At 63.7% G+C, this 26,680-nt stretch overlaps 5 protein-coding genes across 6 annotated transcripts; 2 read left to right on the top strand and 3 right to left on the bottom strand.

Annotated features, from left to right (window-relative positions):
• The first annotated feature begins 2,847 nt into the window (after positions 1–2,847).
• Positions 2,848–3,916, top strand: BTBD18 (BTB domain containing 18). Its single transcript, XM_058026660.1, has 3 exons — positions 2,848–2,977; positions 3,093–3,673; positions 3,767–3,916. The coding sequence occupies exons 1-3, from the start codon at positions 2,848–2,850 to the stop codon at positions 3,914–3,916; spliced, it is 861 nt and encodes a 286-aa protein (XP_057882643.1).
• An 86-nt stretch (positions 3,917–4,002) lies between these two features.
• On the bottom strand, positions 4,003–5,283 carry SELENOH (selenoprotein H). Its single transcript, XM_058027259.1, has 5 exons — positions 5,206–5,283; positions 4,652–4,866; positions 4,431–4,576; positions 4,245–4,358; positions 4,003–4,176 (listed from the first exon to the last, which is right to left on the bottom strand). Exons 2-4 carry the CDS (start codon positions 4,801–4,803, stop codon positions 4,258–4,260), a joined length of 399 nt encoding a protein of 132 aa, XP_057883242.1. The 5' UTR covers positions 4,804–4,866; positions 5,206–5,283; the 3' UTR covers positions 4,003–4,176; positions 4,245–4,257.
• A 110-nt stretch (positions 5,284–5,393) lies between these two features.
• TMX2 (thioredoxin related transmembrane protein 2) lies at positions 5,394–7,580 on the bottom strand. Its single transcript, XM_058027252.1, has 8 exons — positions 7,358–7,580; positions 6,911–6,971; positions 6,637–6,750; positions 6,432–6,508; positions 6,251–6,357; positions 6,098–6,163; positions 5,859–5,988; positions 5,394–5,761 (listed from the first exon to the last, which is right to left on the bottom strand). Exons 1-8 carry the CDS (start codon positions 7,544–7,546, stop codon positions 5,630–5,632), a joined length of 876 nt encoding a protein of 291 aa, XP_057883235.1. The 5' UTR covers positions 7,547–7,580; the 3' UTR covers positions 5,394–5,629.
• A 193-nt stretch (positions 7,581–7,773) lies between these two features.
• MED19 (mediator complex subunit 19) lies at positions 7,774–9,882 on the top strand. Its single transcript, XM_058027253.1, has 5 exons — positions 7,774–7,972; positions 8,258–8,514; positions 8,592–8,688; positions 8,769–8,863; positions 8,983–9,882. The coding sequence occupies exons 1-5, from the start codon at positions 7,774–7,776 to the stop codon at positions 9,043–9,045; spliced, it is 711 nt and encodes a 236-aa protein (XP_057883236.1). The 3' UTR covers positions 9,046–9,882.
• A 129-nt stretch (positions 9,883–10,011) lies between these two features.
• Positions 10,012–26,673, bottom strand: ZDHHC5 (zinc finger DHHC-type palmitoyltransferase 5). 2 transcript variants are annotated; one of them, XM_058027236.1, is made up of 12 exons: positions 26,613–26,673; positions 20,502–21,759; positions 15,142–15,263; positions 14,639–14,796; positions 14,383–14,555; positions 14,186–14,288; positions 13,736–13,827; positions 13,525–13,657; positions 12,990–13,113; positions 12,176–12,288; positions 11,161–12,041; positions 10,012–10,856 (listed from the first exon to the last, which is right to left on the bottom strand). In XM_058027236.1, the coding sequence occupies exons 2-12, from the start codon at positions 20,603–20,605 to the stop codon at positions 10,691–10,693; spliced, it is 2,169 nt and encodes a 722-aa protein (XP_057883219.1). In that variant the 5' UTR covers positions 20,606–21,759; positions 26,613–26,673; the 3' UTR covers positions 10,012–10,690. The 2 variants fall into 2 exon arrangements, with proteins under 2 accessions (XP_057883219.1, XP_057883218.1); XM_058027235.1 differs by having other exon boundaries at positions 12,990–13,657.
• Positions 26,674–26,680: the final 7 nt, after the last annotated feature.

Genomic DNA, 26,680 nt, shown 5'->3' on the forward strand with positions numbered 1-26,680 from the left:
TCGCTGTCCCTCCCTGCAGGAGGGGAAGTGCAGCACCAGGGGGGTGAAGGCACTCATGAAGGGGGAGAAGGAGGGAAGCGGGGCCTGAAGGAGCTTTCCAGCTCCAACTGGAAGATGCCAGGCCACAAAGCAAGCCCAGAGCCCACTCTGACACCTTCCCTGTGCAGCTCCATGTGCTTGGTGTTGTCCCTCCTTCCCACCAGCTTCCCACTGTGTTGGGCTCTCCCATGCCCACAGACCATCCTGCTTTCAGCCTGGCTGCATCATATCGTGCCCTCAGACTGTCAAATTCCTGGTGCATCTTTTGCCCAAATGTACACTTGACTGAAGCATGCACAGAAATCTCCCTCCCTCCCATTCCCACAAGGATCTATTGCCACTTACCGTCTCTCCTTCCTCTCCTTTCCCAGGCTCAGATCTTGCCTTCATCCATCCCTTTTGCCACTGCACAGGGTCCAAGGTCCCTCTGGAGAGCAGGGACTCAGAGGCAGGTCCTGTCCTGCAACACAGGCAAAGGCAACATAGCTGAAAATGATCCTGGCTATGAGACTTGAGATGGGAATTTCCCTTCTCTTACAGAAACTGGCTCAGAAACTGCTGATTTGAGGGCTTGGGAGACACTGGAAAGACAAGATTTGTCCTGTGAGGAGGCCTCTCCTCCTATCAATATCAGAAGGAGCTTGAACAGCCAGCACAGTTTAGGCCTTGCCTTCCCCTCTGCAGTGAATCCCACCAGGAGATAAGCCCTGCTGGACATTCCCAACCCTCTGAGTCATCCAGGGTTGTGCCCAGCCATGAGCCAATGGCCAAGGACACCAGGTGTGCTGCAGGTCTGCAGCCTCTGAACACCTGAAGGTGGACAGAAGGATTCAGGGTCTGACAGGTTTTGCAGTGAAAACTGCAATCCCATACTTTTTTCCAGGAAAATCTGGTAGCATAAATGGAGTTTAGAGAGAGGGACCAAAAGCTGCTGGTGAATTTTCCACTCTACATTATTTGGCTTTGGATAGTAGTGAAAATGACACTCATAAAAGGCCTCTTTTGTGTACCTACAATGGGAGTGGTTGCTCGGTTGCCAGTTTGAGTATCAGTGAATTTTAAGGGCAGACAAGGCCACTGGTGGGGAGGGGAAGCAGCGCTGCAGATGTTGGGGTATAGTGGAGTGGGGGCTTTGCCTGGCAGGGTTTAGTGCTGGAACATTGAAACCCCAGCACCCCAGCCCTGCTCGCTGGGGTGTCCCACTGTGGTCCCACTCACTGTCACAGGGCACTGCATGGCATCTGCATCCAGGCACTCCCAGTGAGGTCAGGCTTTCCAGGCGACAGCTCCGATCATTGTAATTCCAAAGGATTGCAAGGAGTGGGGGAGGAAACATCTCTATTTTCCTTCTATTTTTATGAGCATATGATAGCACTTTGATATGAAATTACTTGTTTTGCTGCATCCCTTGGTATTCCGGGCTGGGCTCCAAGCCACCCGGGGGCAGTGACAGACTGCCAGTGACCTCAAAGGCTGCTGGCCCAGGCCTGGCACCAGCCACTTTCCTCCTTGGTTTGTGTCCATTTTGCAAAAACAGAGAAGAAAAACCACCCTCACATGTCCAACCAGATGAAAATCCCTCTGCAAGACCACATTTGAAGACTTTGTAGATTTAAACTCTATGGCGACATTTAGGCTCCTGTTCTTCTGCAGCTCCTGAAACTTCCACCCACTTGGGTTGTTTGTAGGAACAGCCACTGTCTCCAGGCGATGGGGATGGATTATAATTTTGTTCGTGTATGTGGAGTGACTGATGCAGATGTTTGTACAATGGGTGCTTTATAAAGTGACAAAATACTTTCCAATCTAAGTGGGCAGCATTGCCTGCTTGAAGGATGCCTTCCAAAGGGCCACCAATCCTCCCCTTCAGGAGCCTGGGGCACGAAAACACCGATCCTCACACGAGAGGGCACAGTGGAGCCTGAAAATCCAAACCAAGGTGCATAGCGGGGCTCTGAGCCCTCGAACCCGGAGCTGCTCCAGACAGCACCTTCCCCATTATCGACCTCGTGTTCTTCGGTGCCACCACTGTAGTGACCACAAGCAGCCCTGGCCTGGCTGTCGTGTCCGTGGCCCGATGAGGATGAGGGAGGGATGAGGGGCACCCAGGCTGCCCTCAGCGCAGCCGCCATCACACGGCAAAACCCGAGCGGTGCCTCCAGCGCCTGGGCAGAGCGGGGGCACCGCGGCTGCGGGAGGGCTGCGGGAAGGGGTCGGTCACAGCAGGCGGGTCTGCGCCGAGCAGCGCTCCCGGTGCCCTCCGGTGCCGCCCCAGCGCGCTCCCCGCCACCGCCGCCACACCGTTCCCGCCGCGCCGCCATTGGCTGCCGGGGCGCCATTGCCGGCGGGCGGGACAATGGGTGGGCCGAGGCCGCCGCGCCACGTGAGGCCGCGGGCGCGAAGCGAGGGCGCGCAGGGCCCCGATCCCGGTCACCGCCCCCCGCGTCCGCGCCGTGAGCTCGGCACTCACCCTCGGGGCGATTCGGCGGCGGCCCGCGCCCCCCTCGGCAGGTACGGGCGACCCCGGGGCGGCGGCGGGGCCGGGCCGGGGGCGCCTCAGGCTGCGGCGGCCTCACAGCGCCCGCTGTGGCGCCCCCTGGCGGACGCGCGGAGGTCGGGGCGGCGGGGCCGGGGCGGACACCGGGACAGTGCGGGAACAGCGCGGGGACAGGGCATGGGCACACGGGGCTCTGCAAACATCGGCCCCGCCACATCCCAGCCCCAAACCATTGTGACAGCCCAAAGAGGGCAGGCAGGCGCTGGTCCCCGTGTCCCCAGCACGGCGCTGTGTGTCCCTGCAGGACGGCCATGGGGTCTCCCACAGCCTCGCCGCAGCTGCTGTACCGCAGCACCCGCCTGCTGCGCACTGCCTTCCAGCACCTCCACCAGCAGCAGCAGCGAGCTGATGTCTTCTGCGATGTGGTCCTGTGGGCTGAAGGTGAGCGGGCAGCATCGCCGAGGGAGCTGCGGGCAGGGTCTCTGCAACCCCCCTAGGAAACACTGGCGTGAGCAGGAAGGGCTGCAGGGCAGTAACAGCCACTGTTGCTTTGCAGGCGAGGCAGTGGTGGCCCACTGCAGTGTTCTCTCCGTCTGCAGCCCCTTCTTCATGGAGCAACTGGGCCGGGAGCTGCCCCCACAGGGTTGCAGGGTAGTGCTGGAGCTGGCGGGGCTGAAGATCGGGGTGCTGCGCAAGCTGGTGCGCTTCTTCTACACTGCCGAGCTGGAGGTCACGCAGGAGGAGGTGCACGAGGTGCTGGCGGCCGCCCGCCGCCTCCGTGTCACCGAGCTCGAGTCACTGCAGCTCTGGGGAGGACGCCTGGTGAGGCTGGTACCCCAGCGGCAGCTCGACCGCTCCTGCCTGCACTCCACTCAGGAAGTTTCCCCTGTGGTGGCACCTAACACAGCTGAGCCTGGCAGTGCCAGCTCTGGGGTGTCCCCCCAGAGACAGCCACAGTCTGTGGGGCCCTCACAGCCCAGCCCCATTGGACGGATGAGGCTGCGGAAGGTGGAGCGCTGGGGGTGCTGGGAGGTGGTGCGGGAGGCGCAGCCCCCCCCTGTGCCTCCACCAGTGCTGGCAGGGGATGTGGGAGGGACAGAAGCACAGCCCCCCCAGGATGAGGATGCACGGGAGCAGGTGAGTGAGCGCTCCCCACCCCGGCAGCCCCCCAGTGCAAACTGGACGCAGCAGCGTGGGGACTCCCCTGTGTCCCCACAGGGCTGCCAGCAGGCAGCACCCCCAGGGACCCCGGGAAGTGACACCAAGGAGGAGGAGGAGGTGGATGTGGGGACGGGGGAGCTGTTCCTGCCCCCTGGCACAGTCTGCCTCTGGCCCAGTCCCTCATCTGAGTCAGAAGAGGAGGTGGATGTCCTCACCTAGGAGGGGTGGCACTGCCTCTCCCACCACCCACCAGTGCCTGCACCCCTTGGGCTGTATGTCCTCGGAATAAAGTGTTGGAGCTATGCTTTCGAGTACTGAACTTTATTGAAGACTGGGGGGACAACAGGGTGTGGAGGGAGCCGGGGGTCTGGCAGTGGCAGAGCTGCAGCATCAGGGACGGGACTGGGGCTGGCGGGTGCCCCCCACTTGGTCTCGCCTCTTCATGGATGCTCATGCCGCCTGCACTGGTCCTGGCTCGGCTGTGGAGAGAAGGAAGTTGGTCCCTGCTGTCCCATCCCATGCCAATCCCAATCCCATCCCCGCTCACCTGGCCAATGTCTCTACACAATGTTGCTCTTCAGGGCTTCCACCACGGTCTCTGGCTGGGGAAACTTCAGCTTGCGGGGGGGCCCCTTCCCGATACCGCTCCACAGCTCCACGGCTGCAGAGACAAAGGAGATTTATGGGATCAGGGGTGCCGGAGAGCCCCCGCCGCCCCCAGCCCAGCACTTACTGCTGCCGTCCTCCTTCACCAGGGACACCTCGAAGCTGTTCCTGCGCGGCGGCCGGGGGTTGATGTCCACGGGCAGCTGGGCCATGGCCCCGCGCAGGGCCGCGCTCACCGCCGCCGCGTTCCGCCCGAACACGCGTCAGCTCTTGCTGCGGGGACACGGCGCTCAGCGACCCGGGGGCACCCCAGGGCCCCGCACCACCCTCGGCACCGCGGCCGCTCACCAGTGCTCGATCACCACACGGGGGCCGGTGTCCCCGGGGCTGCCCTCATCTTGGGCCTGGGCCCGCGCCCGCTTCTGCGGGGCTCCCACCATCTCCGGTGCCTCGGCCGCCGCCGGCTGCCGGGCTCCGCGCTTCCTCCCGCGGGGAGCCATCCTGGGAGAGCCGAGGCGGTGGAGCCTACGCCGGAGCAGGAAGGGGGCTCCAGGAACGCCGCTCTGGGGTGGGAAGAGATCTCATGTACCCCGCTGTCAGGGGAGTGAAAGCTGGGTCCCTGTGGGGACACTGCTGTGGGAGAGGACCAGGAAGGGCCAGTCCCCGGCCGTGCGCCACTGGGGGCAATGGGGGATCCTGCCGGGGAGGGCGGGAAGCGGCTCCGCAGGGATGGCGGGGCAGTGTGGGGCTGAGGAGAGTGGGGAAGCGGGGCCCCGGGGAAGGGGGGGGGGACAGACACCGGGCCCCGGGGAAGGTGGGGGAACAGCCGCCGGGCCCCGGGGAAGGGGGCGGGATGGGGGGGGGAACAGACGCGGGGCTGGGGCGGCCGCGCCGTCTCCTACCTGCCGCTGGCCGCGTGCCGGGAGCGCGCGCCGCGGCGGGAGGCGGGGCCGGAAGGGGCGGGGCCGGGAAGGGCCCCAGAGCCCCCCGGTGGGCTCCGGTTCCGCCCGCGCTGTCCCAGCCAATCAGAGAGCGCGGGTTCCGCCCTCATGCGCGGCCCGGGACCGGCGACACCGACACGGACACGGGACACAGGCACGGCACGGACCGTTTATTGTCAGCGATGGATGAGAGCGAGCGTTAACCGAGGCGGGGCCCTTCCTACCGCCCTGCCCGCACGGGCCCGGGGGGCACCGCTGCTTTCCCGGGGCTCAGCCGGGACAAGTCGCCTCGGAGAGCGGCTCCGGGCAGGGCTGGGCAGGCCCGCGGGGCCGCTGCCACCAGGCTGATGGTGACACAGTGATGGGCAACAGTACAGGGCAGCTTCTACTTGTCCTTCTTGGTCTCCTGAGGCGCCGGCACGGCTGGGGGCTCCTCAGGCCCCTCCTCCCGCGGCTTCTGCTGCTTCTTGGCCTTCTGGTAGAGCTCGTTGAGGTTGAACTCCCGGATCACATTCTCCTGTGGCCAAGAGGTAGCATCAGCACCCCTGGGACCTCCCCCTTCTTCCCAGGCACAGGCTGGGTAGGGAAGCAGAGGGCTGGAGGGTCCCACGCACCTCAGAGAAGGTCCAGGACACAGCCCGGCCCTTCTTGTCGATCTGCGGCCGCCGCATGATCTCTGTCCCACCCTGGAAGAGGATGAGGGTGGGCAGCTGCTTGGTGAGAGGTGAGGTGCTGACCTTGTACCTGTGTGAGGACAAGCCCACAGTGACCCTCGGGCAGCCTGAGGGGGCTCGGGGGGTCACAGGAACTGCCCCAGAGCGAGCCCTGCTCGCCCAGGCTGCACTCCCCACACCTGGTGCTGACGTCCGTGTACCGGCCAACATCCACCTTCCCAAACTGGAGTCCTGAGCAGTTGTACCTGGGCAGGATGGGGACACATGGCTGTGAGGGACGCAGGGGACCACAGGCCCCGCTACCCACCAAGATTCCAGTGGGTGCCACTCACTTGAGAGAGAGGTCGGCGAAGATGGGGGCAAAGGACTGGCACTCACTGGACCAGTTGGCAAAGAACTCAACGATCCACGTCACCCGCTTGTCCTTCTCCAGCTCCTCCTGCCACAGGGGCATGGGCTTAGGGGGGGGTGGGCAGAGCCCCCCAAAAGCCCCAGGGCTGGGGAGATACTCACATCGATGGTCTTGTCACTGAAGTACTTGATGTACTCAGGGCCCATGTAAAGGGGTGGCTTGCAGGTCATCAGGAACACTGGAATGACAGCAGTCATTCCTGAGCCCCCCAGTGCCAGGAGGGCCAGGCTGGGCCTGGGACAGAGCTCCTCCAGCCCAGAGCAGCGAGGGGGGGCCAGGACAAGGCAGGAAGACGTGCAGGCTCACCTATGCAGAGCGTGAGGTAGAGCAGCCCCATGCGGATGTCGAGGCGGAAGAACAGGATGGCGTTGGCCACTTTGCTGAACATGAAGATGTTCCCGATGTGCTGCTCCACGGTGACTGTGATGTGGAGACAGGAATAAGGGATGGGGCCAGATGCCCCCAGAAGGTTGGGGGTAACTTCAGGGAGGGCTGGATCTGGTACTCCAGACACCACCCCACTCAGCTCCTTGCAGGAGACCTCACAAGCAGCCCCAGCCCCCCAAGTCCCCTGACTCACTGGAGCGCCGGTTCTTCATCATGACAATGGCGCTGAGGAACATGAGGATCTCCACCTCCCTCTGGCACAGAGAAGGGACAGCATGAGCTGGAAGCGCCCAGGATACCTTGGAGCCATGCCTGGCCTGGCATCACACAGGGAACTGTGGCCATGCCAGGCCCTACTGGCCCCAAGGCCCTGCCCGAGCCCAGAGCCCCCATCCCTCCCGGGGGAGACCAGCGAGCAGACGGGCTGCCCTGCGGCAATGGGATCGACCAGTGCCTGGAGGCTCTCGGCTGCAGGGGAACACCGCAGAGCAACGCCAGGGGCTACCGGGCATCTCCTCCCACAGGCCGGGGTGCTGTGAGAGCAGGAGGGGAGCCAAACCAGGGCCGGGGGTGTGGGGACAAGGCCGGGGACAGCCCAGGGATGCGGGGACAGGCCCGAGGACAGGCCGCGCCGCCTCACCCAGTCAAAGTCACACGGGTTACCATCCTCCCGCTGCGAGGGCAGCCCACGGCAGAGCGGCGGGATCTTGCGCACGAGCAGGAAAGCGGCAGCGAGCAGCGCGGAGAGCGGGTAGTAGGGCTGGGCGAGCCATCGGCAGAGCCCGGGCAGCCCCCACAGCAGCGCCAGCAGCGGCGCCACCACCGCCATCTTCCCTCCGCCTCTCTCACTGCCGGGGGCGGGGCCTCCCCGGGCCGGCCAATGGCGAGCTGCGAGGCAGCCGCTCCTGTGCGGCGCAGGCCAATGAGAGGAGAGATAGAAGCGGCCAATCAGAAGGCTGGGACGAGTCTCCCATAGCAACGGGAGGCAGGCCGGTGTAGGGGCGGTGCTCGGCCAATGGCGGGGCGGGGCTGCCCCGCGCGGGGCACGCCGGGAATATGGAGAACTTCTCGGCGCTGTTCGGCGCGGCGGAGCCTCCGCCCGCCGCCGCCGCCGCGCTCGGATTCGGGCCCGCCAAGGCTCCCGGCGCCGGAGCCGCACCGCCGCCCGCTGCCTCAGCCGCCGCGCCGCCGCCGGGCGAGGACGCGGCCCGCAAGGCCGCCGCCGGCCCCTTCTACCTGCTGCGGGAGCTGCCAGGTGCGGGCGGGCCGCAGGGCGGGGCGGATGCCGCGCTCGGCCAATCAACGCGGCGAATCGCGGCCCTGGAGGGAACTGACAGCGCCAGGAGCCAATGAGGCTGCGGGGGCGGGGTCACGCAACGCGCGGTCCGGTGGGGAAGTGGGCGGCGGGGGGGACCCCGGGACCGGGTTCGCGGTGCTCGAGGGGTGCAGGGGGTCCCGGATCCCAGGCTCGGCCGGGCAGAGGGGCCAGGGGTGTCATCGGGGCGTTTCCCCCTTCCCAACTGTTCCCGCGGCCGCACAGGCACGACGGAGCTGACGGGCAGCACGAACCTGATCACACACTATAACCTGGAGCACGCCTACAACAAGTTCTGCGGGAAGAAGGTGAAGGAGAAGCTCAGCAACTTCCTCCCCGACCTGCCCGGCATGATCGACCTGCCCGGCTCCCACGACAGCAGCAGCCTGCGCTCGCTCATCGAGAAGCCGCCCATCTGTGGCAGCTCCTTTACCCCGCTCACGGGGGCCATGCTGACCGGCTTCCGCCTGCACGCCGGCCCGGTGAGCCCCGGGGCCTGGAAGCACCCGGGGGGGTGGGAGGCACCCGGCGTGGCCTGACCAGCCCCTTTTCCCCACAGCTGCCCGAGCAGTGCCGGCTGATGCACATCCAGCCGCCTAAGAAGAAGAACAAGCACAAGCACAAACAGAGCCGCACGCAGGACCCCGTCCCCCCAGGTAAGGCTGCCACAGCCGCCCCCCTGCTCCCCTTCAGCACCAGCAGAGCATCAGCTCATCCGGCGCTTCTGCTTCTCCAGAAACCCCCTCGGACTCCGACCACAAGAAGAAAAAGAAGAAAAAAGAGGAGGATCCAGAGCGGAAGAGGAAGAAGAAAGAGAAGAAGAAAAAGAAGGTGAGTGTCAAGGCTGGGGTGCAGTGCCCAGCCCCTGGACCTCTGAGGGGCTCTGTGAGTGGCCATCCCCAAGGGGCTGCTGGCCAGCAGCTCTCACAGGCTCTGTCGTTCCTCCACAGAACCGGCACAGCCCGGAGCACCCGGCGGTGGGCAGCTCCCAGGCCAGCAGCAGCTTACGGTGAGGCCACGCCGGCATCGCCCTGGGGATCCCCCGGCCCATGGGAACAGCCCCGGCTGACCCCAGGGACACTGGGGCTGGCCTGTCCCCCCTGGCTAAGAGGACACCCCTGCAGCCCCCCAGGACCAGGGGCACGGACTCTGTGGGTGCTGACCTCGGGCTTTTGTACCTGAAGAACCTGGAGCATCAAAGCCTCTTTTTTAGTCACCTTTCAAAGTCTGCTCTGAGGAGGGGCTGGTGGCCATGGCTGCTGTGACCCTCAGCTGCCACAGTGGAGCCCAAACCAAAGTGTCCCTGGAGCGTGCAGGGTGCCCTCCTTTGGATCCCAAACCTCACCAGCACCAAGGACACCTCCCCTGGAGCCTCTTTTCCCATGCCTGGAAAATCCTTACCTTCTGTGGGAGCAGAGTTTGCCTCAAGTCGGAGCCTCCCCAAAAGTGAGCCAGGCTCAGCTCTTACCAGACCCCCTTCTCTCTCTCCCTCGGGATGGGGGGGAAGGCCGAGACCCTGAGGATCAGGAGCCCTGGAGGGGCTGCTCCATCCCTGGACACCAAACAAAGCACACGCACGGCCCCGGGGTGGCTCATTAAATATCCTTTTATTCCTTGTTTTTAAAATGGCTGATAATAATAAAAAACCCTGGCGTGGCTGTGCGGGGCCACGGGAGCTATTGCCGTAGAGAAAGAGTCCGGTAGTGCCGGCAGGGCTTTGGGGACAGGGAGCACGGGGCTCCTTGGCTGCGTTTTTTTGGCATGTGATGAGAAAATATTGCTTTCTGGGGATGCACCTGCCTCTCCCCCGAGCGAGCGGAAATAAAAATAACCCTTGCGACAGTGAGAAACCTCCTCGGAATCATTAACAGAAATAAAAAAAGGCAACGAAACCAACAACCCCCCGATCACAGCCCCTGGGCAAAGAGAACAAAGAGCGAAAACTGTGGGTGGGGGATGCTGGGGCCTTTGTGCCAGCTCGGGCTGGGGGTGTGGGGGTGCTGCCCCCACCCTGGGCCCCCCAAGGGGGCTGGAGGCTGCAGACACCACGGATCAGGGAGGGGAGTGTCCAAGGGTGGGTGCCTGGCACCCCCTGGCCCCCTCAGGGAGGGAACAGTGACACCCAGCACCTACCACAGCTCCTTCCATGGGTGCAGTAGGCAGCCCCACGTCCCTCCTTTGGGGAAAGGGACAAGGTGGGGGGGCGGCCCAGGCCCTGAGCAGGGTAGTTTCTTCCTCTCTCTGGGTAAGATATATAATTTCTGCTTCTTTTTTTTTTTTTTAATATTTATATTTATATATATAGATATTTATATATACACACACCTGGTAACTCGGAAAGAGAAAAAAAATAGAATCCGTAACAATAATAATAAAAAAAAGTATTCTGGTTTAAAAACAATCCGTTCCTACCACGCCAGGCGAGCGGGTGATTGCACAAGGCCCACAAGTGGCTGGCGCAGCCGAGGCGGTGCCGGGGCTGCGGCCCCCCCCATCCCCCGAGCCCTCCCCGAGCTCCCCGCGGGTGTGTGCGGCCCCCGTGGCGCACAGAGAGGAGCAGGGGGGACCCGCCCGGCTCTCCCGGGAGTCCACAAGCATCTGGGCACGGCGGGTCCCTGGGGCCGCCGGGGAGCAGGGGAGGGGCGGCGGCTCTGCCCCTCATACCGAGATCTCGTAGGTGGTGCCCCCCACACCCGAGACCTTCTTGACACCGCCGCGGGTGGGGCTGCTGAGGGGCACCGGCCCCGAGCCCGGTGGGGCCGAGCCCAGGCTCTTGGGCTGCCCGTTGGACTTGCTGTAGGCTGTTCTCATCTGCACCTCGTCCCTGCGGGAAGGAAGCATGGACACGGGGTCAGGAGAGGGAACAGGTTGCTGGCACCCAGCATCGCCACAGCCCTGCCCACACCAGGGACCACCAGCACCCACTCCAGATTCCGAGGGGCCCATGGCATGACTGAGGAGGTGTGGGGAGCACCAGCTCTGTTCTGGGAGAGCAGGAAGATTTCTCTTGCTCTTCCCAGTATCTCTCCGCAGGGAGGGGTGTTCTGCTGCCCCAGGGGCTTGGAGGGACACAGGGCAAGGGTCCCCCCCACAGGCCAGACAGGCCCCTGTGCCACCACAGTACTCACTTTGGTGCCAGTAAGGGCTGCAAGGCCACCTCCTCGGTCTCGGGGCCGCCGGCCTGAGAGGCTGTTTTTTGGCTGCTGTAAGACACGGATTTGCCCAGGTGGGGGGTGGCGGGCTGCTCGGGGGAGCCCAGCGAGCGCACCCGCAGCGCCGGGGGGGGCTCGGGCTTGCCGAAGCGGGGCAGGGCCGGGCGGGTGAGCGGGTTCTTGCCCAGGGGCGAGCGCTTCGAATCGTCCGAGGAGGAGCTGGTGCGGGGGGCGTTGCTGGAACCCGGCATCGACTGGATGCCCGAGTCCGCCAGCCCCGCGTCCTCCTCCCGGCCCGGGGCCGGCGGCTGCTGCAGCAGCTTCTCCCGCTCCTGGATGGAGGCCACGATGTGGCGGGACAGATTGTCATAGCGCACGGGCGAGGGCTCGCGGGGCACCGCGTGCTTGGGGGAGGCGGCGCTGGCGAAGCGGCCGTGCAGGTCGGTCTCTCGCTGCTGGGCGATGCGCGCCGACAGGAAGGGCGAGGTGTAGCCCACGGGCGGCTCGGGCTCCGGGCCCGCCTGCACCGACTCGAAGTCGGGGCTGTCGGAGGGCGTGAGCAGGCTGTCGTACGAGAGGCTGCCGTTGCGCGTCTGGTTCACCAGGCTCTTGTAGGAGGTGGAGGTGGTGCCCTCCGAGCGGATGGACTGCAGGTGGCCCGTCTCAAAGCCCGTGCCCTGGGCTGACTTGAGGCTGGAGGAGCGGGAGCCACTGGAGAGAGGGTCGAAGTGGAAGCTCTTGCCAAAGGTGGGAGAGCGGAAGCTCTCGGGTTCCAGGCTCGGCTCTGAGCGGTAGCTGGGCTTGTGGCCACTGTCACAGATGGAGTTGGGCTCCTTCAGGCTGTTCACTCGGCTCAGCTGAGGGGCAGAGGGGCAGCAGTTACCCACAGAATGACCAAGGGGCCCCTGTGGAGCTCCCAATGCACGCCCTAAACCCTTCCCACATCACGAATGGGGTGGCATCCCCCGTGCCACACAAGGCTCAGCCTTACCTTGGCACTGGTGGAGTGGGGCAGGGCTGCCGAGCTGCTGCTGCTGCTGTAACCGGGCCGGTACTTGTACATGGTGGGAGTCGGGGGGCTGTCCTTGCCTAGCAAGCTGCTGTCTGCACCGGGAGAGAGGGGCACGCTCAGGGCGGCTGCGGGCAGGGAACGCGCCGAGCCCCGCCCTCCCTGCCTCAGAACCGACTGCGAGCCTGGGGCGGACAGACCAGGGTCAGGAACGGGCTGCAGGGGAGGTGCACCGGGGTGGGAGAGACAGACCGGGAGGAAGGGATGTCCCCACAGCCACGTGTGTGGGGCTGGCACTTCCGTGCCCCTGCGGCAGCCCCGGCTGGGTGACACCCTGGGGGTGCACGGCACGGGGGTGTCAGGGAGCTCCATGGGAAGCACACACAGCACAGCCCTCAGCGGGCAGCAGACCCAGGCAGGGCCGGGAGAGCTGTGGGGTCTCCAGCTGCTGCAGAAAGCAGCTGCCACAGGCTCTGCCCATCACATCCCACCTCTGGCCAGGCCCACACGGAGCCGGCCCCAGACGCTCTGTGCCGCTGACTCAGGCCCGCCACCACTTCGCTTCCTCTGTCCTGGCAGCGCGGCAGCTGCAAGGCACAGCTCCTGGTGGCTCCAGACAGCGCCATGTTGGCTCTGAGCATCCCCCGCAGGCTTCTCCAAGTGCAATGGGCCATATACACCAGCCCAGGAATGCTGATGTGCTCCAGGTCTGCCCTACGGCCCTGGCTCCTGGCCTGCCTGGTGCAGCCCTGGGCTCCCCTCCCAGCGGCTGCCAGGGCCCTGGTGCCCTCCTTACCCTCAGTGGTGGCCAGGGTTAAGTGTGTCCTCAGGCCCGTGTAGCGGCTGAGGTCGGGCTTAGGTGGGGGTGGTGGCTCGGCGTCAGCAGACTGGCTCTCCGTCACCTCCAGGCTCCCCTTGGACTGCAGAGACAAAGCGCAGGCAGGGTCAGGAGGGGCCAGGGCCTCAGCCCCCCCGGGCTGGCAGGGCACAGACAGCGGCGCCGGGGGCTCCCGCTGCCTCTGGGGCATCCGACAGAACAGGGGGCAGCGCGTGCCCCAGGTGGGTGCTGGAAGTGCCAAGGAAAAGGAACCTCCAGAGGGTGGGGAAGGATGGGAGCAGTAAGGGCAATGGAGGGGGCAAGGCCTCATGTGGTCACTGCCACATGGGAGGGGGACAGTTTCCAACCCATGGGGACATAGAACAAGACGACACGGACTGGGACAGGGAACGTGACCAGGCTCTCTCGGTTCTCTACTCACGGATGCAGGCTTGCACCCCTGGGATCCGTGGAGGGCCCCAGCGCAGGCAGCGCTGGTCCCCACCTTCCTCACCTTCGTCCTTTTCAGCTCTGTCTGGATACCATTGTCCATGATCTTGACAGTGATCTGACCATCTGACACCTCGGGCCGCAGGAACGGGGGTCTCACCAGCACCGTCTGCTCGGCCTTCGGGCGCCCGAGGTACCTGGGGAGGGGGGAGGAAGGTCATGGCCTGGAGCCCAGGATGGGGCAGTTTTCCAAGGGATGCAGAGGCCAGGCTCACCTGGGCGCCGGGGAGCTGCAGAGGACCCGGCTGACGTTCTTACAGCAACCGTTGGTGAAGGGGTTGACGCCCCCACGGAACTTGCCCGTCACCTGTGGGACAAAGGAGTGTCACAGCCAGCCACGCCAGCTCCCTCAGGACACCCCCTCAGGACCAGGACAGAGATACTCCGAGATCCTGCTCCTTTTCCTAGTGCCTCTTTCAGTGCTCAGATACCCTTGAGGGGGTCAGGTCTCCTCAATTTCACCTCCTGGGCCCCAGAAGTGCCTGCCTGGCTCCATCCTCTGACTGCACCCCCATGAATGCAACTGCCTCTCAGTCACCCTGTGCTCTACCTCTGCAGCTCAGGGGCCTCCCCCAGCTTTAATCCAACCCGTCCCAGGAAATCCCAAACTGTGTCCCTAGGTGGCCTGGCCAGCAGGCAGTCCCCCCATAGTCCCTTGGACGTACCTGTTCATTGGTAGTGCGGCCCCTGGCCACGAGCACCACGTGGAAGCCTGTCAGGCCAGCGACGGGAATGAAGAAGAGCCCAGCCACGCACATCACCACCATGCTGCCACAGCCAGCTAAGGAGCAGCCACAGCCCCGCTGGGCACCGCGCCCAGAGCCCAGCCCGCCCTGCCCACCCGCGCTGCCCAGGAGGATACGTGACCGCCATGCGGACGCCGGAGAGCTCCTCCACCTGGTACAGGACGTAGAGCAGCCCGAAGCCGAAGACGCCCATGATGTGCGTGGTGAGCGACAGCAGGAACAGGAAGAAGTAGCGGTAGTTGCGCCGCCCGATGCAGTTGTTGACCCAGGGGCAGTGGTGGTCGAACTCCTGCCGGGGATGGGGCTCGGTGAGGGGGTGCTGGGGGGCTCCCTGCCCCGTGGGGGGCTGGTGGAGGCCCTGCAGCTCCTCACCTCCACGCAGTTGTCGCAGACGCTGCAGTGGGAGCAGCGCGGCGGGCGGTAGAAGCGGCAGGTCGCGCACCACTTCATGCGCACCTGGATGCCCTTGATCTCCACCGTCTTGTACAGCGGCGCCCGGAAATCATCCTCTTTGTCCTCGTCCTCCTCAGCTGATGGGGACACCCCGGCATGGCATCAGGGCCCAGGCAGCCCCTTCTGCCCGAGCCAAAGGCTCCCAGCATCACCTTGCTGTCACCTGGCACAGGGACAGCCAGGGACCCCCAAACACAGGCTGGGGGGGGCTTTGCCAGGCCTTGTCCCAGAATCCTGACACTGCCTGCGTCCCAAGGACCCAACAGGGGATGCTGAACCCATTCCTGTAGCGCTTGTCACTGCCTGATCCCACCAGGCAGGGCGAGGAAGGCTCCTCACCAGCCTTCTGGGACCCAGAAATCCCCTTTACCTCAGAGGAAGGGTGCAAGGAGGCAGCTCCTCCCAGCCAGAGCCAGACTTACCTCGTGGGAATATGCCTGGGTCCATGAAGGTGGCCATGCTGAAGTTGGCCAGCACGAAGAGGAAGACGACGGCATTGTAGGCGGGGATGATGGGGGACACGTAGATACTGAGCCCTGGGCACCTGCAGGCACAGCAGCTGTGAGACCCTCGGACCCTCACTTGTGTCACTCCCACCGCCTCCCAGCAGTGCATCCCACACCCACACTGCAGCCACTTCCACAGCACAGCCTGGGGAGCACCTGCGGGCCACAGTGGGACGTGCTCCAGGCATCCTTCAGGGAGCAAAATTCCCCTTTGGGACCCCACTGGAGGGTACCACAGAGCAGTAGTGCTGGCAATAGGAAAAACCAGGCCAATGGCATGGGGGGCACCCAGGGGACCTGCCAGAAAGCAGGATGTCATCCTCCCTGTGCCCCACCAGCTGCTCAGGGCACAGGGGACCCTGTGAGAGAGGGGACACGAAACCAGCACCAGTTCTGGTGCCTCCACAGCCACTCATGCTCCTCACATCCCAGGGACAGCTCCTGCAGGACACGGGGACCCCAGCGAGCACCCAGCTCCTCCAAAAAGGCCGTGGGAGCGCAGTGAGGGAATCACCCTGCTCCCTCCTGTCCCAGCAGGAGGGCTCAGGACAGCGGGCTTCCCCCTTGCAGGCGCCAGCGTAATTCCCTAATCTGCTTTGCTGCTGGGATTAAATCCCACAGATCTAGGGCAGCATCTGTCCCTCTCTTCCCCCCACTGGGCTAAGTGCCGATGGATTTAGGTGGCCGGAGCAGCGTGGGGCTGGGCGGGCAGGGTGACATATGGTGCCAGGGCTGTAATCCCCCCAGGCTGGGGTGAAGGGGCAGGCACTGGCCCCGTCCCCTCCTCCACCACCCACAGAGACGGGTCCCATCGCCAGCCCCATCCTTGTCACAGCAGCTCCCAGGGCCATGCCAAGGCTCCAGCTGGTGCAGGGCTCTGTCCCAGTTCAGGGCCCTGAGGAGGGCAGGGGGCACCCCCGGGTGGGGAGCAGCAGCTGTGCCAGGGGCAGGGCAGGAGAAGCGGGCACGCCCTTCCAGCACACACCTGGCAGCACAGAGGGTGAGGCGGGCAGGGCGCTCCCAGCACCGGGCACCGCTCCGTGCCCCAGGGAGGCTGGGACCTGCTCTCACAGGCCAAGGCTGAGGCCGTCCCCGTCCAGGCCCAAGGGTGAGACAGCAGGAGGGCAGACTTTTGGTTGGAAGACATCCCTGGCAAGGAGGACAGCATGGCCAAGCCACCCAGCACACTTATCTTCTTCCTCCTCTTCCTCCTCTCTGGCCCCCCAGGCCCCCCACACCACCTTCCCCAAAGCCTCTTCCCCCTCATTCCTGAGGAGCCACCCTGCTGGGCACCCTGGGTGCTGCCTCCCTGCTCCATATCGGGCTGGCATCTCCCGGGATGGCATTTCCCGAATGGCATCTCCTGGCCCAGCCTCCCAAGCTGTGCCCCGGGCTGGGGAGCGGCTCCTGAGCGGCACCGGCCATGCCGGCCCTGCTGCCTGCACTGGAAGCCAGCCAGGCGGATTCTCCCAGCTGGGACGGGCTGCAGAGGAGGAGTTCCCTCCAATCTGTGCCCCAAAACCCTCAGAGAGCAGTGCTGGAGGCACGGGACCTAAGTGACAGTGCCAGGCCACAACCCAAGCAAGGGACAAATCATGGAGTCATGGAATCACAGAATTGTTCAGGTTGGAAAGACCCTCCAAGATCACCAATTCCAACTGCTTCCCCAGCACTGTCAGGGCCACCACTGAACTGTGTCCCCAAGTGCCACATCCACATGTTTTTTGGTGACTCCACCACTGCCCTGGGCAGTGCTAGTCACCAAACAACCCTCTCCATGAGGAAATTTTCTCTAACATCCAAACTAAAGCTCTCCTGGCACCACCTGAGGCTGCTTCCTCTTGTCCCATCACTTGTTCCTTGGGAGAAGAGCCCAACCTCACCTGGCCACACCCTCCTGTCAGGGGATTGTCGAGTGTGAGGACACACCAGAACCAAGGATCCCATGTCCCTGAGCTGAACTCCTACTCCACTTGAGAGAAGCCTCCCTGGCTCTGCTCTCTGCTGTACAGAGAGGGCCAGGGAGCTCACAGGAGCCCTCAAAGTAGGAAATGCCCTTCCAGAAACCTTGTGGAAGGAGCTCCTCTTTCCAGGAAGGGAAATCCCAGCCCAAACCTTTGCTTGAAAGAGATGGAGGGGAGCCAGGAAGACCCATGCCCGGGCAGTCATCCCACACAGGGCACAGCCAACAGGCAGGCTGAGCCAAGGACACAGCCTGGATCCTGAGAGACAGAGCCCAGGGAGGCAGGGAAGGATCCAGCTGCCTCGGAAAGCTCCGGGGCACACAGAGAGGAAGGGACCAGGGGAAGGAAACACCTCTGTGCTGTCCCAGCAGCCAGCCCTTCCTGGAGGGACACACAGCTCCTGGGGCAGGACATTGCCCAGCAGGTCCCTGGGCTCAGACACACTGATGAGACCCCCTGGCTGGGATTCACGGGCCAGGGCAAGCAGAACACCCTCCATAGGGAACACCAGGACCTGCTGCCTTCCTGACTCCCTGTGCCATGGGAATCCCCACAGAGCTGGTGGCACCATGCTGGTGACCCACAACCAGGGAGTCACCTCCTGGGACCACCCCCACCCACTGGAGGGATCAGGGGTTCTCCGCAGAGAGCAAAGGTGGTGCCCATCCCAAGGAAACCTCCTTATCAGGGGAGTGATGTGTTCCTGCCTTTTGCTCTCCTGAACAGAGAGTGCAGGGCTGCAGGTCCTGCCTCGAGCCCGGGGCACACGGGGCAGGAGCAGCAGGAGCAGCAGGGAGGCTCCTCCCCATCACCAGCCATGCAGGTCCCGCAGCACCCATCGGGCTGCCCCTCAGGATCGGCATGCAACACGCTCGTGGCCAGAGGAGCTGTTGGGACTTGTCCCTGGCAGCACATGAGAGGACTCGGGGAACCTCGGGCACCATGAGTCACAGCAGGATGAGACACGGGCTTCTTGCTACCAGTCACGCCCGGGAGAAGCCTGTCCCTCCCTCCCTGCTGGCATCCCCTCCCCAGCCCCTCAGCCCCTGCACTCTCCCAGGCACAGCCTTCCCTCCCTCCTGTTCCCTGGGCTCTGACCCATGGGCTCTCCAGAGGCCCTGGCACAAACACAATCCCTGCTCACCCTCACACAGGTTTGGATCTGACTGGGAGTGGGCATGGCGCTGTGTCCCAGTGGCACTGCCAGCCCCAGGGAGGGGACAGGGAACCTGAGAGCCAGCTGCACCAGGAGCTGGGACCAGCCAGTGAGGAGGTGCAGGAATGGACAAATGGACCCCAAGGGGCAATTTCCATCCTAAATCAGCACCTGTCTGAGAGCCCAGCAAGCCTGAGACCCCCACTCATCCCAGGGGGAGGCAGGAACATCCCCTCTCCTGCTCCCCTCCCTCCAGGGCAACCGGCCTCATTTCCACCGCCACGTGCTCAGCAGCAGCAGCAGCAGCAGCTCCTAATTAAATTAATCAATTAAAGAGAGTTCTTGGCCCAGAGACACAAATCCTGGATGGACCAAAAGGCATCCAGTGGATAGACTGGAAGCAACACAACTGGAGCCTTGAGAGCTGTGCTGACCCCTGGCTACTCCTGTTTTGGGGAAGTCTCCCAGAGCCTGTCCCCACAGCTTCCATCGCACTTCCCAAAGGACCAGCCTTAGGTCGGATGCTGACAGGGGGAAGGGGCACAGTGGCCCCCAGGACCACGCAGGAGGCAAAGCTGGAGCCCCACATCCCTGCCAACCTGCTCCAGCACCAGGCAGACCCTGTCCCAAAGGATCCATCCCGCAGGGAGCGTGTGAACGCCGTGCCCGGGCTTTAATGGGATGTTCTGCAGTCGGATAAACAACATTGCTGACCTGCAATTACAGCGACCTGCCCAGGAGCTCCTGCCCCGGCCAAACCTGCCCCTCCACGGCGCCGGCGCTGCCTCTCACCGCCCGCTGATAAGCGGCTGCTCCCGGCGCTCCTGGCACCCGTGGCTGGCATGGGCCTGGGGTCCAGCTGTCCGGCAGCCACCGTGCCAAACCAGAGCCAGCCTGTCCCCTAAGGTCACACACGGGGTGGCACACGCAGCTCGGAGGGCACCGCCCGCTCCCTCTGCCTCTCCTTCATCCCCTGGCACAGCAGCAAGAGTCAGCGACTTCCACAGGCATCAGGCAGTCTGGAGCAGCCAAACCCCGAGCCTGGGAGCCTGGTGACCGCCCGGTGTCCCAGCAGGGGACAGCCACATGCTGCTGAGTGACACTGCCAGCTGCACCGGGCGCTGGATGGGGCGAACCAACCCGCTCCCCTCTTTGGTTGTCAAGTTCCCCCGTCCCTGCCCAGTTGTCATGTTCCCCTGTCACCAAAGCCACGGTGACCTTCCTGCCACCAATGGAGCCTTCCCATTGGTGTGGGAGTGGCAGCAGCCATGGCACCTGTCCCTTTGGTCTCCCACAGCTCCAGCTGATTCCTGCGGCCCCAGCAGGAAAAGCCCAGGCAGTGGGAGAGGCTCCCTGAAGCAGAGGGTGCACCTCGTTCCTGCACCCTGCCAGGACCCCAAACACATCCCCGCTGAGACCCCGGGGATGCCCTGCAGGATCTGGTGGCCATTCCAGCTGCCATGCTCTGGCTTTCCAGCCTGGCACACTGTGCCATGGTGCCAGCCCAGCCAAGCCACCCTCTGCTGGGCTCCCTCAGCACCTCGAGGTTCTGCTCCCCCTCCTGTCACCCCCCGAGCACGTCACTAGGGCACGTGTCACCGGGCAGGGAAGGGCAGCAGCCCACAGATGTCACCACGCCTCTGCAGCACCCAGCACCATCTCCCAGCCCAGTGCCCTCCCAGGCCCCAGTGACCTGCTGGCCACTTCCCTGGGACCCTCTCCAGGGACATGGAACCCTTGTTGCCCCAGGGCAGGGGACAGAACACAGCGAGTGATCCGCACACAGGGGTCAGAGTTCTCCTCCCTGAACTTTCCTTTGTGGCTCACAAATCGATTACGAAACTAAAAATAACACGTGTCCTGCCCCAGCCCACCAATCCACCTCGCCTGGCTCCAAAGGAGAAAGTGATCCATGCCTTTTCCACCCACAGGTCACAAACCAGTTCCCAACCCAGCGGATCTGGAACTGAGTGGTGCCTCACCACCAGGACTGCCAGCAAGCAGCTTCCCCTGGGAAAACTCATGGAGTGAAATGGCTCCCGGTGTGGCTGCAGCACCCAGAGCACAATATACCTCTTCCCTCTGGGAGGAAATCCCAGCTCCTGTCCCCTGCCCTTGCCGGCCCTCCCCGCTCTGGCCCAGCCGCCGGGACTCACGTGAAGGCGAAGAAGAGGGTGGTGGCTCCCACTAGGAAGATGGCAGCAGCGGAGACCGGCACGTACTTGCTGGGTTTGAATCTCTTTCCAGAGGCTGCTGGCATGTTGGAGCTGTGGTGGGGGGTCCGCCCCGCAGCATAGCCCAGGCCCCAGGGGACTCAGAGCAGGATGAGAAGGGGAGGGGGACAGGGGCTGACCCCTACCCTGCCCCCACGCCTGCTCCTGGGGCGAGCTCCGACTGGGGCGCAGAGTCCGGAGAAGGGTCTGGAGCAGGAGGCCCAGGAGAGGAGCCCACTCTAAGCTCTGCCCCGTGAGAGCTCCTGGGCACGGGGAAGGAGAGTTAAAAACATTAAAAATTCACAACAGAGAAGGGGATTTGGGTTTAGGACAACCGTTGGAGTGGGAATGCTGAGAGCCCTTGCAAGCCTCAGTCCAGGCAGCAGCCCACAGGTAGGCTCAGCAGGGAGGGAATTCCCCAGGCTGGGGCAGGCTGCTTCCCACCCAGCCAGCACCCCGAGAAGAGCACAGGATCAGCAAAGTGCTTGCAAAAAAAGCCACTGCGGGAGCCTCAGGGCAGCCACTTCTCCTTTTTAATCCGCCTCTGCTGTGCGCAGCCCCCGGTGCTGCACGGGAGGAGGGGGTGGTCTCCAAGCAATCCCAGCTTCCTCACAGAGCTGCCATGCCTCCTCCTCCTCCCCTCGCTGGAGGGGTCACGGAAACACTCTCCCTGATTTCACCGGGATCTGGGGCTGGCTGGCGGTGGCCGTTTAATTTTATTTATTTCTCTCTTGTCTGTTAAAGCCGAGGAACAGCTGGTGCAAGGTTGAGCTGTAAATCCTTTCTTTCGAGGGGGGCGGAGGGGAAGGTCTGGCGGATTGTGGGTTTTCCTACTTGCTCCTTTCTCCTGACCCCCCAGGCCCTTCCATGGGCTCAGGATCCACTCGGCGGTTGGGAAGCGACAGGAATTTCATTAAATCTTCTCTGCAGCAACCATCTCCCCGCAGGTGAACGGGAAGGGGGTGTTCAGGGAGCGCCTTTACAACCCCAGCAGACACCAAAGGGTGGAAGGGGTGCTGAGCAGCTCTGTCTCACCCATGGCCCGGGCAGTGCGGGGAGAAACCTCAGTTTGTTCCAAACAGCTCCATTTTTCCCGTCCCCTTCCTTCGTTAAAATCCTTCTTCATTCATCCATCCATCAGTCTTTTAAAAAATACTACATAAAACCATTAAAACTCGAGGTCTGGTGTGCCACAGCTCACCTGGAAAAAACAGCAACAGAAATTAGCATGGCAGAGAAGGGAAGGAGCCAGCTGTCATTAGCCACAGCAGCCTGGCCACAGCGTCTCCCGTCCCAGCCCAGGGGCATTGGCTGCTGCAGGAACTCCAAGCTACTCCCTCTATCCCTGAGAAACCCACCCTGAGTCCTGGAAGGACTGGAGGGACACCATGAATTCCTTCCTGCAGCTCCAGCTCAGATCCCAGCACCAGCGAGTGCTGGCTCCCTGAGGGGCAGGGGCTGAGCAGAGACTCCAGGATTTAACATAAGGGTGGAGACCACAGCAGGAAAAAACACCCAGGAATCTCATCCCCTTCCCTGGAGGGCAGGAGACAGGAGAGGCCCATGGAAAACACCAATCCCATGATCATAAGTGGCCTTTGCAGCTCTGGATTCATCAGGAACTGCAGTGCCAGGACATGGAAGAGTAGATTTGAAATGACAGAGCTTAGGGTTGGATGGGATATTGGGAAGGAATTCTTCCCTGTGAAGGTGGTGAGGCCCTGGCACAGGTTTGCTAGAGGAGTTGCGGATGCCATATTCCTAGAAGTGTCCAAGGCCAGGCTGGATGGGGCTTGGAGCAGCCTGGGATAGTGGAAGGCGTCCCTGCCCCAAGCAGCCACCAGCCCATTACCCATCATATCCCACCAGTTCCTGCTGCCACAGCCACCGCTCCTCACCTTGTCACCGTCTGTCACCTGCCCTCCCCTTGCTGCCTCCATGTGCAGGTCCAAGCACAGCCCACAGCTCACTCCTTTCTCCCTTCCAGCTTTCTCTGCCTCCCCAGCTTGTCCTTCGGGGTGGGCAGGGAACTCTCCAGCGCTGACTAAACGCGAGTGAAGGTTGGGAGAGCTGCGGCGCCCAATTAAAGGCGGCTTTAATGACAAGGATGTGTTACCACCAAGTGGGCTCAGCCCCAGCTCACGGCCACTCCGCCTGACTCACCCAGCAACAGCTCCTGCCACTCGGCCTCTGCAGGACCAAAGCTCAACTTCCCACCCCGACGTTTCCCTGCCCTTGGGAGTGAGAGGAAACGTGGGGCTGAGGCTCTGCCCGGCAGGGAATGTGCAGGTTTCACCTGGCAGCAGCTCCTGAGCGGAGCAAACTGAACAGTAACACCAGGGAAAGCTGCTTTCCTTAGCAGGGACAGAGTTCCCTGTAGAGCAGCAGTTTCCCAGCCCCGCTCTGCCTGCTCGGGGAAGAGCCCAACACCCCACAGAGCCGAGCCCAACAGCAATTCCAGGGATGGGCTATCGGAAGTGCGGGCCTGACATCACGGCTGATTGCTTTAGCAGGAGCAATCTGCTCCCTGAGCACCCGGCCCTTTGAACGCTCCGCCATGGAGGCACGGCCACACCTCGGCCTCAAACAGGCGCTGCCAGGCAGAAGGAGCTGTTCCCTGATAATTCCTGCTCCGGAGATCCCCACCCTGCCCTCGCAGGGCGCCGCGGGCATGCGCCTCGTGGCCCTGCTCTGCCCCAGCCCTCCCAGCCAGAGAGCCAGGAGCCCTTCACAGGGTGATCCCTGCGGAGCTGTGCGTGCCAGAGCCAGCTCCCCATGGAATCCGGCACCCCTGAGCAGGGGGAGAGCCCCAGCGCTGTCACTAGTGACACCCCAGCGAGAGGTGACGCAAATGCATCCCTGCTCCAGCTGCCTGTGCCCAGAGTAACTCCACAACTGATCAAACAGGAGCCCATCCCGGCTCCCAGAGCCACCTCACTGCTCCCCAGAATGCCTTCCTGATCCCCAGGTGTGCTGAGACCCCACAGCACTCCCCAGCCCTGCTGCAGAGGCCCAGAGAAAAAGCTGTCAACATGTGGGATCTCTGCTCTGCAATCCTTAAGGGGTCCAGGAGAAACACAAGGAAAACTCACTGCAGATTCCCACAGATTCCACAAATTCAGGCCCCAATTCTCCCAAACACACATACTCCTTCCCAGCCCTACAACCTCCTCACCTCTGGTCAACCAACCCTTCCTTTCCCTCCACTTTTACCCCAAATCCTCTGTCTCACTGGCCACTTCGTCCCTATCCACAGACCTCCCTGCTCCAAAGAGCCCCCAGCTCATCTTGCCTACCTGTGGCCTGCATGGGCTCTGCTCTTGCCTCCCATTCCTTTCTGCTCTTGCCTCCCATTCCTCTCCCTCTGCCAATTCCAGCCCAGCAACTCCTCCTCTCCCGCTGCTCCTCCAGACCTGCCCTGCTCCTTCCTCCCCCAGCGCCTGTGTCACTGCTCACTCCCCCTTCCCTCTCCCTCAGAAATTCCACCTGGTTTTCCCATCCCAGCACTGCCTTTTTGGAGCACTTTCCCAGCTCTGCTCTGCTCAGCCACCTCTGGAGCAGTCACCTCCACTCTCCAGGGTTTCTCTGCACTCATACAGGGGAGCTGCTCCTGTTTCCTTCACCTCCATTTCTGGGGATTTCTTCTCATTCCAAATTCCCTACCTCGGGATACGTGCAAGCACGGCTGCTGTCACCTTCCATTTCTCTGAGCCTGCATCTCCTTTCCTTGGTTCAAGGCCCTGTAAAGCCTCACTGATTTCCTCCCTTTACTCCCCTCCCAGCCCTGTTCTCCTCCTTCCCCACTCTGCTCATCTGCTCCAGCCCCTCTCCAGCCTTCCCATACGCAGCCAGGTGCTCCATGCCTTGTCCCTTCTGGAGCAGGAGGTGCTCCCCACCTCTACTGGGATGGGGACACATGTGTCCCCAGCTCCCAACATTCCCTCCTCCCTCACTCTGCTCCTGCCCGGGAAGGAGGAAATGCACCTTGGCATCAACCACATGGCCCCTGCCACCCCTGGGATCCATGGCACAGGCAGGACAGACAGAGCTCCCTCCTGGTCACCGGCTCCCAAACCTCCCAAACCCACAGCTCCCAGGGACCTGCCCCGATCCAGCAGAGTTCCCATGGCACAGGGCAAACACACAAACAATTCCTTCCACGTGAGGCAACTCCCAGACAGGGCAGATCCCGGCTGCAGGGAGACAGACGGGATGTGCTTCACCTGTTCCCACTGTGTTTGGATCAGCTGCAGCCCAGAGTTCCACAGAGCCCTTCCAGAGCTCCCTGCCTGGCACAGTGAGTGAGGGGCGCCCATGGAACAAGGAACTCCCTCCTCCCTCTGCTCACCTTGTCCCTGCACAGCCAGCTAACAATTCACACCCCAAAATCCATCAGAGAAAGTGCAAATTTTCCCAAACCTGGCACTATGGCTGGAGCAATGCCAGCGTGAGATGCCCACTGGTCACTGCCCTGTGTCCAAACCGGAGCACCCGCCCCAACAGGACACTTTGGGGACACCTCCCTGCTCTTAATTCCAAAGGAGGATGCACAGCAATGTCTGTCTGGCTGCTCCTCAGCTCCAGGTGCACCCTGCACACCTGCCTTTTTCCCAGGTGGATGTACAGAAGGATCAGCACAGAACATGGAGAAATACTCCACTGCAGACAGCCAGAAGGCTGGAATCACTCCCTGCTTATCTCCTGCCCAGGGCTTACACCGCTCCCATCCTCCTTCCGCAGCCCATCCCGCTGCTTTACACGGGATTAGCCCCATTTTATGGCCAAAGCAGGAGGAACAATGCCTCATCCATCGAGGCCGCGTCCCAACGGGCCCCACAGCGAGCAAGGACAGCGCCAGCCTCTTGTCACTGTGTCAGGAGACACCGGGCACAGCGACAGGTGGGAATGTCCCCGGACAGGCCCCTCACAGGGGAGTTCAAGGTCTCCCCTTGGACCCACCCAACCACCGCCCTCTCCATTCCCAGATGGGGCTGCTGGCCTGGGAAACAGCGGGAATAAACGCCCGCTAAAGCAGCACTCGGGCCCGGCCGAGGGCCGGGGGTGACTGGGTTAAGCTCAGGAAGAGGCTCCAAGATAACTCTGGCTTTGATCGGAACAAGGCTCCGGTTGTACTTCACACACCCCAAAAATCCCGATCAGCCCCCGGTGCAGGGGATCCCTGAGGCCCAAACCCAGCTCTGTGCCGGGGCGGGAGCGGCAAATCCGGGGAAACCACTCCCGGAGCCACGGGGAGCACGGGGCAGCCGATCCCCTCCGAACAGGCGCGGTGGGGGGGACACAGCTCAGGCGTTCGGGAATGCGGGAATTCCCTCTGAGGGGAGGCCGGGCTGGAGCCGTTCCAGTGCCCCGCACCGGGAGCAGGGACGGTGCCGTGAGGGGAGGCCGTGCTGTAAACACGGGTCCCCATGGGCCGCGGCACAGAGGCTGCGCTCCGGTGCCCCACAACAGCGCGGTGGCGGCGTTCCCGGGGGCACCGGGGACAGGCCGGGTGCGGGACAGTCCCCCGGGGCTCCCTGCGGCCGCTCCCGGGCCCCGGGCGGTTTCCAAGCGGGGAACGAGCCCCGTTCCGGAGCGCTCACCCTGCACCGTGCGCAGGGGCGGCCCCAGCCCGCGGGGCACCGCTCCCCACCGGCCCCGCACCGCCGCTCCCGCAGCCCCCGCGGCACGGGAGAAGGTCCCGGTGGCGGCGGGGCCGCGGGCACGGCAGCCGGGGCAGGAGGAAGCGGCGCTCCCGGGCAGAGGCACCGCGACCATCGGGCAGGCGGCCGTGCGGAACGGGGCCGCGGCCAGAGGGGCGGGCGGGGCAGGGGTCGGTGCCCGCTGGGGCGCCGGGCAGGAGGGTCCGCGGCGCGGTGAGGGGGCACCGAGGCACAGCCCGAGCCGCGCGCGGGGGGAGCCGCGGGGGCAGCGGCGGGGCGGGGGCGGCCGCGGCCGGGCCCCGGCGAAAGGCGCGAGGGAGCGGCGGGCCGGGGAGGCGGCGGCGGTGCCGGAGCGGCGAGGACCCGGCGGGGTCGCGCGGCCCACGTGACTCACCGGCAGGAGGCCGCGCACGGCGGCGGCTCCGGGCACGGACGGCGGCGGCTGCGGCGGGCGGGACGTCA

The sequence above is a fragment of the Melospiza georgiana genome, chromosome 6 (genome assembly GCF_028018845.1).
Source record: "Melospiza georgiana isolate bMelGeo1 chromosome 6, bMelGeo1.pri, whole genome shotgun sequence".
NCBI classification, from domain to species: Eukaryota; Metazoa; Chordata; class Aves; order Passeriformes; family Passerellidae; genus Melospiza; species Melospiza georgiana.

Coding starts and splice junctions, on each gene's coding strand:
- ZDHHC5 (XM_058027235.1), bottom strand. CDS start 20,605: ATGCCAGCAGCCTCTGGAAAGAGATTCAAACCCAGCAAGTACGTGCCG. Junction 15,264..20,501: donor ACCCTCTTCTTCGCCTTCAC/GTGAGTCCCGGC, acceptor CTGTGCCTGCAG/GTGCCCAGGGCTCAGTATCT. Junction 14,556..14,638: donor TCTGCGACAACTGCGTGGAG/GTGAGGAGCTGC, acceptor CATCCCCGGCAG/GAGTTCGACCACCACTGCCC.
- TMX2 (XM_058027252.1), bottom strand. CDS start 7,546: ATGGCGGTGGTGGCGCCGCTGCTGGCGCTGCTGTGGGGGCTGCCCGGG. Junction 6,509..6,636: donor CTACCTCACGCTCTGCATAG/GTGAGCCTGCAC, acceptor CTGTCATTCCAG/TGTTCCTGATGACCTGCAAG. Junction 6,164..6,250: donor TTCGCCGACCTCTCTCTCAA/GTGAGTGGCACC, acceptor CATCCTGCCCAG/GTACAACTGCTCAGGACTCC.
- BTBD18 (XM_058026660.1), top strand. CDS start 2,848: ATGGGGTCTCCCACAGCCTCGCCGCAGCTGCTGTACCGCAGCACCCGC. Junction 2,978..3,092: donor TGTGGTCCTGTGGGCTGAAG/GTGAGCGGGCAG, acceptor GTTGCTTTGCAG/GCGAGGCAGTGGTGGCCCAC. Junction 3,674..3,766: donor ATGAGGATGCACGGGAGCAG/GTGAGTGAGCGC, acceptor GGCTGCCAGCAG/GCAGCACCCCCAGGGACCCC.
- MED19 (XM_058027253.1), top strand. CDS start 7,774: ATGGAGAACTTCTCGGCGCTGTTCGGCGCGGCGGAGCCTCCGCCCGCC. Junction 7,973..8,257: donor CCTGCTGCGGGAGCTGCCAG/GTGCGGGCGGGC, acceptor GCGGCCGCACAG/GCACGACGGAGCTGACGGGC. Junction 8,689..8,768: donor GCAGGACCCCGTCCCCCCAG/GTAAGGCTGCCA, acceptor CTGCTTCTCCAG/AAACCCCCTCGGACTCCGAC.